This window comes from Acyrthosiphon pisum, chromosome A3 (genome assembly GCF_005508785.2).
Source record: "Acyrthosiphon pisum isolate AL4f chromosome A3, pea_aphid_22Mar2018_4r6ur, whole genome shotgun sequence".
In the NCBI taxonomy this organism is placed as follows: Eukaryota; Metazoa; Arthropoda; class Insecta; order Hemiptera; family Aphididae; genus Acyrthosiphon; species Acyrthosiphon pisum.
In genome coordinates, this window is record NC_042496.1 from 19952018 (window position 1) to 19966300 (window position 14283).

Below are 14283 nucleotides of genomic sequence, written 5' to 3' on the forward strand. Positions count from 1 at the left end.
TTTAAATATTTCCCTGTAACATAAATATTACCTATCCACCCCTGTTCATATGACTATGGGTACAATGTTTTCAATCAGTTTCGAAGGTTCCTTCTTCTAGATTCTATAATAACACATAAAATAAAACTCATTGTAAACGGGTGTAAACTCTTAAATTAAATATAGTATAGCATCGTAATTGAAACAAATATTAAATCTTGAAAATATATATGTATATATATATATAAATATAACAATAAATTAATTAATGGAAATACAATGGAGAACATAAACTGTTTCTGATCTTGGATTTGTGTTGATCCTTTTATTTTAAGCCGAGCTATATGTATTCAAAAAATTAATGTTTAACTTCTTAAAACTACTTTTTAAATACAAATATAAAGACATCATAGTGCACAGTTTATTTCTCCTTTACGTAATTTAATTAAAAATAATTGTATAGGTAACAAAGTGTAGTAAGAATATTTATAAAATTAGGAAAATTGAATTGCTATGTTGCGTGTGCATGACAGGACCAACAATTAATGTGAGCGGTGTCCTCATAATGAATATCATATGACCAAGGCTCATATCCACAAATTAAGATATACTTTAGTATATTCATATAATATTAATATTAAAATATACAAAAACATTAAGTATAAAAAAAAAATGTATAATATTACATCAGAATTATTTATTGCATATTATCGCAGCGGTAATCAAATGTTTTGAAGGCTAAAGTACTGAAATATTCACAAAAAAAGCAAAATAGCATGTTTAAATGCTTAAACATTGAAATATCCCAAAATAAGCAAAATAAATTTTTGTATTTACCTTCTTGGTTTTTTGAAACAAATCTATAGCTCACATAGGCATTTCTAAGACCTCTAAACAAAATTACATGTGTTCCTTGTTAGTTGAGCTATAAGATTTGACCACCTACAGTTTATAAATAAAATAAAATTTAGAACTGGCAAATATATTTATATAATGATTATTTGTTATACTATATCAAGCATATTGTTATGTTTTATTATATCATACTTATAAATAGCCACTCGCTTATTTTTTTAACATTCGAGTTGTTCTCAAGCCCGGATTAAAGGGGACACGATTCCGGGGCCCATCTTTATCCCCAAAATATATTTTTTTAAAGCGTCCAATACAGTTTTCAAAAAAAAATTATTAGTATGTAGGTATAGTAGGTAAATTATTATTAATAATTATAAAATAAAATTTTAAGTACCATAAAAAGGAAGTTATAAAAAATATTTTGTAGCTTTTGTAAATTAGGAATTTCAGTTAAAAGTATTAATGCATATTATACTAAACTTTAGAGGACCATAGTTAATTCCCAAAATGATGTCTGTTTCCCAATTAACGAATTTGATTGTAATATATGCAATATGTTTAAGTTGGTAAGCTATACAATTAATTGTATAATTATAGCTTGTGGAAAAAGAAATATTTTTACTTTTTATTTCACAGTTTTGAAGCATTTTTGCTTTTCCAAAATATTATTTCACATATAATTTATTATATATACAATATGTTTAAAATTTACAAATTTACTGTTGAGTGGTTAGACATTAGTTTTATTTTGTTTTATTCAATTTGGAATTGAATTATTAGGCTCCAATACATATAGTAACTATAATGCCTATAATAACATATACATTATAGTGTTAACATTTTTGTACCACCAAAAATATTATGTATTGAATAATTTTTATATTTATAAACTAAATATAATATGTTTAGCTGTTGGCCGAAGAGAAGGAATTCATCAATCAGTAGCTCACGAAGTCTCTCATATTTTCTGCTCGGCTAAAACTGCTGAGCAGTTAGACCAACTAAAGACTCAAATTGAAAAAAAAATCAATAGTAGAGCTGAAGGGGTTGATATTGGGTACTGGGAATCTTTACTGTCACAACTAAAGGGTATGCATGATTAATAATGATTACTATTGATAAAATTAAATTTTTTTTATGAAAAGTTTGTATTTAAACTAGGTAAGTTTTTTAATAATAATAATATATATAGCGCATGTTGTAGAGCACGACTTGGAGTCGGCACCAAGATAATTTAAAGAAAAAACTTGAAGTATTAAGAGCTCAACAAAAGATGGACGATTCTCAATTTGATCCAGAAGAAGGAAATAGTAGTCAGAAAATCCGTCCACAATTGGCTAAAGTTAATGAGCCATTAAGTCAAGATCAACCATCAACCTCTACCGAAAAATCTCTTTCAAGAAAAGAAAATTTAAATATAGAAAGTTCTGGGGAAGATATAAGGTGAATTTAATATTTAAATCTATTCTTATGTCTTAACCAACATTATAATTTATTTTTAATTAGTGATGCTGAACAAGAAGCCAGAAATATTATAGAAGAATGTGCTGCAGAATATGATGCTTGTGGGTATAGCCCTGTATATATTAAAGCTTAGAACTTGGCACCTTAGTTGTATCAGAAATGGATGACGAAAAACACCTGATGTTTGCTAGACTGCAAGTACACAGGGTATTGAAGTAAGCTTACCACATGTAAAAAATAATTCAAAAGTGTCAATTTCATATGTTTTATGCATTAACTATGATAATAATATTAATTCAAGACTTTGAAAAAGGTATAACATTAGTTGTCATAAATAACTGTACCTTGACTAACACATTAGACAGTTATATGATTCTATGGTTATTGACAGCTACTGAAATTTGATGCCAATTGAATAGTAATAAGGCTATTTGTTTAGATATTTATCAAAGATAAATAAAATGAGTAAAGAAGTTAATTTATGGCAAAGTCAATCCTTAGACATATAATAATGTATACACAGTCAATAAATAATATTATGTGTTAAAATAATCTATCTAAAAAAAAACTTTTTGTCAATAATATTCATTCAAATTAATTTATCTATCCTTATGAATAACATATTTTTTTACAGAATGTTATGGCTGTTGAAGAAATGGCTTTAAAAAAGAAGCAAGAAAAGGTATGACCAACGAAGAAGCTGAATTTTCAGTCGAAACTGAATTGGATCATCAAGTATACTTATGGTCGGATAAGTACCGACCACGAAAACCTAGATATTTAAATAGGTAAACAATAGAATAAATTGTATTTACTTTAAATGTTTAAATTACCTATTATAAAATGTTGTATTAAAATTAATTTAATATGCATAGGGTACATACTGGATCTGAGTGGAATAAGTACAATATAACTCATTATGACATGGATAATCCTCCACCAAAAATTGTTCAAAGATATAAGCTTAATATATTTTATCAAGATTTAATAAATAAAGGTTCAACTCCACAATATTTCTTGGTAAATTCAAAACAACAATTTAAAATATATACCATATTATTTATTTTTAATATTAATACTTTTGTTGACTGCTTGCGGAGATAACCCAGAATTTGCAGTCTTGAGATTCCATGCTGGTCCTCCACATGAAGATATTGCATTCAAGATTGTAAACAGAGAATGGGAATCCTATAAAAGAGGATTTCGTTGCCAGTTTCATAACAATATTTTTCAGTTATGGTTTCATTTCAAACGCTATCGATGTAGAAGATAATTTCATTTATATTACTTTTTTTTTATCATCATGTTTGTACATAAATTAATTAAACTACAACTACTCATTAATTTGTTTATTCATTAATCATTAATGAAAATAGACTATTTTCAAAATGTAAAAACTTTAAATTTTCTATTGGTGTATTATAGTATGTAAACATGAAAATAATTGTGTTTAACAAGTTGAAACGAAACTAATACTTTATCCTAGCTGGAGAAGAAATGTTGCTGGAACAAATTAGTTTGTTCTTAAAAATGTGATTAATGAAATTGCAAAAAAATATTAATACATTTTCTACTGACTAATACACATATTCTTGTGAAACATTAGTTAAGTATTTGTCTTCATAACATTTTACCTGATTATCACTTCTTTAATCATTTATGCTTGAGAGTCGAAGTCCAAACATAATAAATGACTTTAGACTAGATGTAAAGTAATATTTAAATCTATGTGTACTAAAGGTCAGATAGCTCTTGGTGATGGTCAAAAAATTATATGTCTAGTCCAATATACCTAAGAATAATATAATTAAATAATATTATATATACAGGTATCTACTAAGTACAAAACAAGAATTTTTACTCAAAAAAATAATGTATATAGAAAAGAATCAGTTCTGTGCTCAGTATTGTACATACCTACCTATCATATAAATGTGTACATATTAATAAGTAAATTTAAATCTATAAAACTATCTAAATCAATCACATGAAATCTTGCCACTTAAAATGTGTAATAAACTAGAGACTAGGTAATAGAGATTTAAATTTTGAGTATGAATAATATACCTACCTAATAGTACCTATATATTATATACCTACAAATATATATCTAATATATAAAATTCTCGTGTCACAGTTTTCGTTGCCATACTCCTCCGAAATGGCTTGACAGATTTTGACGAAATTTTTTGTGCATATTCAGTAGGTATGAGAATCGGCTAACATCTATTTTTCATACCCCTAAGTGATAAGGGTTGTCCAGAAAAAAATAATAGAAGTGTTCAAACAGGGATTTTGATAATTTACGGTAGAAATATTTGTTTATAAATGGTTGCTATTGGTTATATATATATATAAAAAAAATATATTATTATAAAAATAATAATAGTGTACCTATTATATATTGGTTGCTATTGGTTAATCTGGCATGTTTGTTGATTAATATTATTATTTGTATCAATATAATAATTATATGTCTGAGAATCGGCTATTATCTAAGTTTGTATGATGTGCTATAAGTAATTCCGGAGTTATGGCCTCGGCTCTTAATTGGGTAGATTAGACCACTGGGAAGAAGATAGGCTAATTTAAAAAGTGTTAAATTTGTTTTTTTTTTGCTCATTGGATTTTAGTACGGTTAGGTTAGGTTTTTGTATTAATTGATTATATTAATCCATCGTAGGTGGAATTAAGTAAAAACGACAAACTTGGTATAACTTTGATATTGCGTAGAGTTAAATTATACACTTACGTACAAATAGCACGGGGTCCACGATCTACCGCAGGTAGATTGCCTACCTGATAATTTACTGCTGTGAATCAGAATTTTTATCCTGGGCAACAGAAAAGTTAAGATAAATCTAGAACATCACACACCGAATATTAAATAACGCATTGAACAAAGTTTGAGTCATAAACAGTTTGTACATTTAACGGGTAACAAAGTGCACGGGATCAGCTAGTATATAAGATAGATTTTGTATCATTATTTTTCAACCAAACTTACCTACTTATGTATGGAACACTATACGTCTATAGGTACTCAAAGTTGGGCATTAACAAGTTAAAAAGTTACAGTAAAGTTACATAATGAGTTACTTTTTTTTATCGAAGTAACTTCTAACTTAACGAGTTAAATTATTTTCCATGTTACACAGTAACTTATGAGCAGGGCTAGGAACTATATGCATTTGCATCATTCCCAGGAAGCTGGTCAATCTGATTCGATACAAATTTGTTTCATGAACCATACAATTGAAATACAAAAATGTATGTTGCATATTTTACTAAATTTATATGACTGCATATTTAAAGATTTTGAGTACCTATATAAATGCATTTTATGTTAAAAACATACCTGGATCAATGCTGTACACAGGGGCGGATTAGCCTATCGGGAAATCGGGAAATTTCCCAATGGGCCGGTTCTTGTGAGGGCTGGTAACCTAACCATTTGCCTTAAATATATCTATATTTTTATTCAATAAAACTATTTAAAATCTGTTTTTCTTGATGCTTTTGAAAACAATTGAGAATTTTTCCTTTTGACCACTCAAAGTATCAATTAAATTCACTTTTACCAGAAAAGATATTACTGTGAAGTAGAAAATTAAAGCATTTTACTGCCTCAATAAGTGATGGTACTAAAAAAAAATAAGTTTATAATAGAAAACACACATTGCATTTGTATAAAAATATTTTTTTAATTGTGTAACTTATTCCAATAATGTAACAAAGACGATTATGTCTTCATATTTCCAAATGCCAGATCTATGCGTATGTTAAGGGTGATGTTGTAAGCAAGAACTGTGAACAACTTATTTCTCTTTGCTCCCAAATATTGAAATATGTGGATTGGTCACTCTTGTCTCATAACCCCATTTGGCACGTGATCTGCCCCCATATTATATTCATTACTCACACCAGCTATTTTCATGGCATTCTATATTCTTTTTATCTGTCTTCTTCGGTATTTTTCTCCCTCTTTCCTTTTACGTTAATTTCGATAGCAGTTCTCAATGTATTGGAAATGCATCTCCTCATAACATGAACAAACCATCTCAACCTGTTTCTGAACTGTAAACAATTAGTAAAGGTGAATACAACAAAATATTTTTAATCAGTTAGGAGGTAGAATGGTAGGTAATGTTTTGTTAAACCACATTTGGTTATGAGTAGCACTAGCCTATATTTTATTTGTTATTTTAGATATTTAGTATTTATTATATTACATTAATATATTAATACAGAAACTTGAATATAATTTCTTATATTTAGTATGAAATTGGGTACTAAAATAAAAATAAATAGTACTCTTAAATGTTTATATAAATAATTTATTTGTGGGTAATGTTTACAGTTTGGTATACAATTAAGTTTAATTATTTGTTTAAAACGATATTATTCACTTGTCGAACATTTATATTAATCCTTGTAACTTGCATAAAGCTCTTAAAAGGATCCTCCAACTCATTGTCATTGTTAAAATGTTGATCATTTTTAGGTAACAGCACTTTTGGTACACCATGGTAAAATAATCGGCTTTCCTTGCTCATAACAATAACATCACCCGACCTTAAAAGTATAGCTGATGGCTTGTCATCCAATGAACGTCCTCCAATAAGGAATATGGCACTTAAACCAAAACTGAAAGACACATAACCACATAGATATTATACATTCAGTTAATTTAACGTTGTAGACAATTTTTGTATTTATTGTTTTAACCTGATTGACAATAGTGGGGCACTTAGATTATACTCGGAGTGATCTGTATGTCCAGAGAGTGTTGATGACGGATGGTAAAAATTTACAATACCTGCTTCTGCTTTAAATTCATCCGGGAATTCTAATAAATTGATGATGGTTTTACTAAGCTTAAATAAGTCCATTGGAAATTTGGATTTTGCGGTTTCAGAATACACCTGATTTAAAATTGTATGATAAAAATTATTAATCTATTTCACTTTTATAAATACTAATGACTTATAAAAAGTGTTGCTTAGATTATATTAAGAGGATGTCACATCTTCAAGTGTTTTCTCAGTCTTACACACGTACGACATACACAAAACGCGTTTATGCAGTCTGTGTAGAACTCTCTAAATTTTGGTGTTAGGATAAAAACACCTATTACAAAATTAAAAGATGATAATATTTCAGAGGGCAAGACGGTGAGTTGTTATTGAAAAACTTCGAAAAGTTAAAGGTCATTTAAAAATGTTAAAATGTTTGCTATTTCTAAATGATATAATGAACTTTATATTAGGAATAATGGAAAATTCTCACCGTCATGCCATCAGAAATATTGTCACAATTCAATTTTATAATAGGTATTTTTACTCTAGAACCAAAATTGAGCGAATTATATTCAGACTGCGTAATGTGTTTTGTCTATGTTGTACGTGTGTAAGACAGACAACACATGCAGGTGTGACATCCTCTTAAGTCATTTTTTTTGGGAATTTGCTTTTAATTAAAATTTTATGAATTTGCTAAAAAAATAATTTATGTATGAGCAAATATAAAAAATATATAAATCTATTTTGAAACAAACTTTTGTATCCCAATTGTGGTGGTACCCAAGGGTGGCCCATCGTAATTGATCTCTAAGTTTCACATTTCCATTCCTAAAAATGAAAAAAAATTATAAGCAACAATGAAATAAAATTCATTCAATTTAAATCTACCCAATCTAAATGAATAAATAAAATAAAATAAAATAATTCTTTGGGCTTTATTATTGTGTTGAAAAGACTAAAATAGTAAATAATACCTTTGTTAGCTTTACTATAAATTATCATTGATTTTAATATTAACCATAATAATTCATAAATATAATTTACAGCTAACTTATTTGTTGTAGTCCACCAATCTTCTCCATCGCCAAGGATATGGTGGGCATCAATATTTAATCGATTTGGCTTCCTCGTATAGTCTACAATGCACCGTTTCATCCAATATTTCTGACCAGTTGATGTAAATGGATTTTTAATAAAAATTAAGCCTAGATATGTCAAACATACATATAATACTAAAAATTGATTTTAATAATGATTTTGATATTTTACCAGGTACATTTAAAACATCATAACAATTCCAATCTGATAAATCACTCTTTAAACCAAGATCATCCAGTATTTCTTTATCATTGTTAAAAAATTCTGATGTTAATTTCTTAGGTTTCTAAAATAAAATAATAATCATAAATACATTAATATTTTTAAGTTTTTACATTTTAGAAAATTAATAACTTACCATGATTTTGGTATTGACTTCATTTGAAAAGTCTATAACATCTATTTGTTGTTCAAGTGAATTAATTTGCTTGTAAAACTTGAAACATTCTTTAAACATTTTAAAACCAAATTAACATAATATAATATAATATGATTTAACTTTTATATAAATATTCTATTATTATTTAAATTTACATTTTTCGACGTTAATAGTCCTATCACTCAAAAGTAAAATACATATTTATTTATACTGAAATCTTGTCAAGTTGTAATGTTATCAAAATTATCACGGCTGTGGCTCCCACCCACGGTTGTAGAGAGAACCGTTTACGGTATACTTTACCAACGTGGTTCTCAATAGCAATAGATAATATGTACATAGTAATTTTTTTACTATGGTTATATACAACTTACTAGATAACCGTCACGGTTTAAGATTTAAACCGTGTTACAAATTAATAAAAATTGTTTTGACTTGGGTAAACAATATTATGTATTATATATTGTTTATGTAGGTACTTATAAATAAGTCATAATTTAGAAGGTTCTTAATTATTCAATAGAAACAGTAAATACCTACCAGTCCCACCTATATGTAATTTTATTTATGATTATAATTTTTAGAATGAAGAAGCATGGATACCAGAACAGAAGATTTTGTTACAATAGCAAGTATTATAAAACGTGAAATTCAGAAACGCAAGAAACATAAAACACCCAAAGGTAAATTTTAATTTCTTTTATCCATTGATGTTCTGTACGCAGTTGTAATTGTTGGTGCAAAGGTGTCTGGTGTGATAATGCATATTATTCAGATTTCTTCTATATTTGTTATTTTTCACAATAATGATGATTCTTAGATATTAATTGATAATGGTTCTAAATCAGATCTACAATTAGGCAAACTTAGGTTACAAATAGACATAATTTTTAATGACAATAACAAGTATTCCAAGAAAGACCAAATAGGGCTAACAATTTAAACAAAAGTCTGTTGTTTTTGTTGTTTTTGTTGCTATTATATAATGTTATTATTTGATTAATAAAATATCTAATAAGTTTATCTCAATGTTTAGATGAGTTGATAAATTATCTTCCTATTTCCAATGCTTCAGCTGAAGATGAGACAGAACTGATATTGTAAGTACCTTTGCCTGTTATTATGAAATAATTTAGTATTTATTTTAAGTATAAAAATACCACCCCGGTTATACACTATAAGTTGTTGTGTAGAGATTTAGTTAGTATGTCTTTTACTCTTTTACATTGAATAACTGTTTTAATTATTGTTCATTGTTATAATTAATAAAATAAAATTACAATGAAGAGCTCATCATAGAAGTTTATTTAACATTAAAACTTGTTTTACTATTATTATTGTTATTTGTTATAAAATAAATAAGATATTCAGGTTAAACTATATCTAGTTTAAATTATTATTCTATTATACTTTAAAAAAACCTTTACATTTTCTCTTAATAATCCTTAAACTTGTCAAATATACTGAAAATATGAATTTTTATATCAGATAATTATATCAGTATATGCTTATATTTCCTATTTCTTAAATACAATTATTGCACTCATTTTCTCTGATAAATTATTTTAATTCAGTCGAATATTTGTTTATTTATTTATTCAGCCAAAACAATTATAATTAATATACCTATCTGTCATTTTTAGATTAAAAATATTTTTTCCTACTATGAATTACCTACACACAACTCGATAAATGAACAAGTACAAATTTTATAAGATCAATAATACAATACTCTTAACGAAATGTAGACTGAATGTTCTCGAATATCAAAATTAATTTTTTCTATGAATTCTGTAATGAATAAGTCTTCAACATTTTCCAACCCTTTGGAATAAGTGTTGCCTTTATGCATCTTTAAATCAATTCATAATATTATTTTTACGGTGTATACTTAAATCTACAAATTGTCTCCGATGATCATGTAGTTCATAGTTATAAATAAGTTGCATTAAGAAGTGGTTCATGAATTTCACTAGGATATACCTACCATGTAAGTATATGAGTTTATGTATATTAAATATTTTAAAATAAACCTATTATTACTAATTATATAAATTAAAATTATATTAACAAACTATATTTCTTATAAAATAAATATACCAAATATAATAATGATGAACATTAGGAATATTTATTCTATTTTATTTAAGTACTGGGGTTTTATTTTTAGTCTAAAAAGAATGTCATATTAAAATCATTGAGAATAATATAATAACTAATATTGTTAAGGTGCCTGGTGCCAATGACATGTAATTTTGTACACAAAAATACACTCTATATGGGAATAATGTTCCTGTAAAATCAACCAAATTTTATTTTTTTTTTATTTTGTAACTTGTAGAGAGTAATATTCTTTTAACTTTCCTTATCAACCCCCTCTCCCTAAATAAGTATAGGGTAGTAGATTAGTAGAAAAGATTATAATTAAAGTGAAAACTAAAATATAAAATTTAATTTTCAAATTTTATAGAATTTCAGAAAACTTGAAATACCGGTACCGGGCCCCTTAAACATATTCTTTTTTAGATATTTAGAATTCTACAATTTAAAAATATGGTTCTTAGATATATACCTACTTATACTCTATTCCATCTAAGGAGTGAACCACTCGGCTGACCAAAACACGTTTTATCCGCGCATTCCTACCACAATCCGAACATCGGTGAGAGTTTTAAAACAGGCACCAGACGACTGATGACGGCTGTCAATGACTGTCCGCCAATCACAGAACACATAGCCATCGCATGGAGGGTCAGGCTTTGTTCGGTGGCTCAGTCAACATGCGCAAAAGCGGTTCACTCTTAGATAGAACAGAGTATGGTATTATATACATTTTTACATATAATATATACCTATTAAAAATTAAAATATAATTAGTCAATAAAAAAAAAACATTTGGTAATACTGTAATGGGTATAATTTAAATTATAAATATATATACCTAAATATTATAATATTTTTACTAAAAATATTTGAATCGTATATGAAACACTTATACATTTTTTACTTGGCCATTGGCAGGCAACTAGTACTAGACCCTTTTCATTCACTATAAAATATATGGTATGTTGAGAGATTTATAATGTTATACTCTCAACGTTTATTAACACTGTATTTTTTTGTAATATTTATTGTAGATTTAAAAAAAAAAAAACAAAAAAAAAAGAAGACAAAAAAAAGGTTTGTAATCTTCAAAAAATGTTATATTTAAAACTAATACTATCTTCATCAGGTAAAAAATAATAAAAAATTAAAAACCGATAAATCTATATTGACAATACAAAAGCTTTATACTGAGACTTGTGATGACAACGACAAGCATTTGAATAAAGACAAAACAGAGTATTCTAATTTAAGTAAAGGTCTGTTTTTTTTTGCTATGATGTTATTATTTCTTTATTATTATTTAAATTATTGGTTTCCATTTTTAGATGAATTCACAAAAAAGATTCCTATTAGCTAATACTTCAGAAGGCGACTCTTTGTAAGTATCATTAAAGGTTTAAATAATAAGTTACTTATTTAATTTTGTGCATTATTTACATTAAAACATTTTTATTGTTGTGTATTCCCTGATTTTAATCTTGTGACTGCTCTTTGCACGTTTAAATAAAGTTCTACAGAAATGTACAAACAAATAATACATGTATTAATATGTAAATGTATATTAAAATATTTTTTTATTCATAGTATTGTATTTTATTGTTATGCACTTAGTAGATTTAAAAAAAAGAAGAAGAAAAAGAAGCGAGATAAAATAATGGTTTGTTTTGACATTAAAATAAAATAATATAATATTTGATACCTATAATACTGTTTTGTTGTCTTTAGGTGCAAAATGATATAGCTACATTGAAAGTAGAGAAGTTTCATACCTGTGATGACAATAACAAGCATTTTATTAAAGACAAAACAGGATATTCTAATTTAAGCAAAGGTCTGTTTTTTTTTTTTTGTTATGTTGTTATTATTTAAAGTGTTGGTTTCTATTTTTAGACGAATTCCCAAGAAACATTCCTATTGCTAATACTTCAGAAGGTGACTCATTGTAAGTATCGTTAAAAGTTTAAATTTTACTTAAACATATACAATCATATTTTAGATTCAAAATTTAAAATTCCCAATAGTTTTCACAAGCGCCGGGAAAAACAACATAAAAATTAAGGAAAAATGGGAATTTTTACGCAAAATCTGTTATTGAGTAAATTAATTTTGGTTTTTGGTGTGACTTGAAAACAAATGACCGTAGATACATGAAATTTTCACTGGTTGTTTATATTTCCATTTTCTATACATGATACAATTTTAAAAATATTTTGATTTGTTTTGAACATTCTCAGTTTTCAATTTTTTTAGTTTTTTTTTCTATAAATATCAATAAAATTTTATACGTTGAGCCAAAAAGTGTAAAAATTTACTGCAAGGCTCCTGATATATTGTTGCAATAGCAGTTGAAAAATATTAAAAATACATAGGCACAATTTTTTTTTATAAGCATTTGAAGTTCAAATTTTGACAAAATTTATCAAATTTAAAATTGAATAATTATTTTGTAATTAAAAATTTATAAAATGTTCAACTTTTATATCTAAAGATTGAAAATTTAAAACAAGATTCCACGTAAGTAGTTTATTCTGTTACCAAAAAATCTAAAAATACATAAGCACAGTATTTTTAAAGTAATTTTAAGTTCCAATTTGGACAAAATTATATATTAAAAACCTAGGATAACTATTTTAGTTATTTTGTTGTGATTGTATAATATTATTCTTGGGTACTTGAAACTTCTAAAGTATACTATTATATATCTATGATAGTATCACGGTTTGTTGTTGATGTATAACGCGTTATAAGTACCTAATGGATATTGTGATATCCATAATTTGGAATTTATTATAGGTACCTTTTATAGGTCAATTTTTTTTAATACCATAGATAAGTATATAATATGTCTTAAACCTAGACTCACATACCGTCTCTGCTCAGGATCGTTTTTCTTATACAGTGATATTACAACATTGAATTCAAATTTAATAACGTCCATTATACAGTGACTCATTTGTAACCTACTCTACAGCAGAGCAACATCCACTTGCTCACCCTTTTATTTATTGTACATATTATATTAAAATATTTTTTATACGAGGTATTGTATTTTATTGTTGTGTGATTGTAGATTTAAAAAAAAGAAAAAGAAAAAGAAGGGAGATACAAAAATGGTTTGTTTTAGTATTAAATTTAAAATGATTAGATACCTATTACCTAAAAGTCTGTTATGTTGTCTTTAGGTGCAAAATGATAATAAATCCAAAAAGGATATAGCTACATTGAAAGTAGAGAAGTTTTATACTGAGACCTATTTTGACAATGACAAGCATTTGTATAAATACGAAACAAAGGACAATAATTTCAACAAAGGTCTGTGTTTTTTGTTGCCTTAATGTTTCTGATCTATATTTTTATTTGAATATTATTTGATATATTTGGTTTATTTTTAGATGAATTGAAAAGAAGGATTTCCATTGGTAATGCTTCAGAAAGTGACTTGTTGTAAGTACCTATCAATGAAAGATTAAATTGATTTATACAATCATATTTTTATTTATTGTACATTTAATGATAAATACTTGTTTTGAACTTTGTAGGTTAAAAAAAACGAAGAAAAAGAAGCGAGATAAAATAATGGTTTGTTTTAGTATTAAATTT

At 26.4% G+C, this 14283-nt stretch overlaps 3 protein-coding genes across 5 annotated transcripts; 2 read left to right on the forward strand and 1 right to left on the reverse strand.

Moving 5' to 3' along the window:
• Positions 1–2943: 2943 nt before the first annotated feature.
• Positions 2944–3571, forward strand: LOC103309950 (cactin-like). Its single transcript, XM_029491285.1, has 2 exons — positions 2944–3318; positions 3386–3571. The coding sequence occupies exons 1-2, from the start codon at positions 3166–3168 to the stop codon at positions 3569–3571; spliced, it is 339 nt and encodes a 112-aa protein (XP_029347145.1). The 5' UTR covers positions 2944–3165.
• A 2426-nt stretch (positions 3572–5997) lies between these two features.
• On the reverse strand, positions 5998–8779 carry LOC100573397 (nucleic acid dioxygenase ALKBH1). Of its 3 annotated transcripts, none has more exons than XM_029491283.1 (6): positions 8557–8779; positions 8370–8484; positions 8152–8305; positions 7856–7928; positions 7118–7223; positions 5998–6375 (listed from the first exon to the last, which is right to left on the reverse strand). In XM_029491283.1, the coding sequence occupies exons 1-6, from the start codon at positions 8653–8655 to the stop codon at positions 6296–6298; spliced, it is 627 nt and encodes a 208-aa protein (XP_029347143.1). In that variant the 5' UTR covers positions 8656–8779; the 3' UTR covers positions 5998–6295. The 3 variants fall into 3 exon arrangements, with proteins under 3 accessions (XP_029347143.1, XP_003245836.1, XP_029347144.1); XM_003245788.4 differs by lacking the exon at positions 5998–6375 and adding an exon at positions 6620–6945 and having other exon boundaries at positions 7027–7223; XM_029491284.1 differs by lacking the exon at positions 5998–6375 and adding an exon at positions 6803–6945.
• A 167-nt stretch (positions 8780–8946) lies between these two features.
• Positions 8947–12625, forward strand: LOC100169143 (uncharacterized). The gene is given in 10 exon segments (NM_001163230.1): positions 8947–9105; positions 9162–9260; positions 9614–9677; positions 11715–11757; positions 11810–11939; positions 12009–12034; positions 12036–12061; positions 12295–12340; positions 12409–12514; positions 12561–12625. Coding segments are annotated over 9 exon segments (546 nt in total). The 5' UTR covers positions 8947–9105; positions 9162–9172; the 3' UTR covers positions 12578–12625.
• The last annotated feature ends 1658 nt before the right edge of the window (positions 12626–14283 follow it).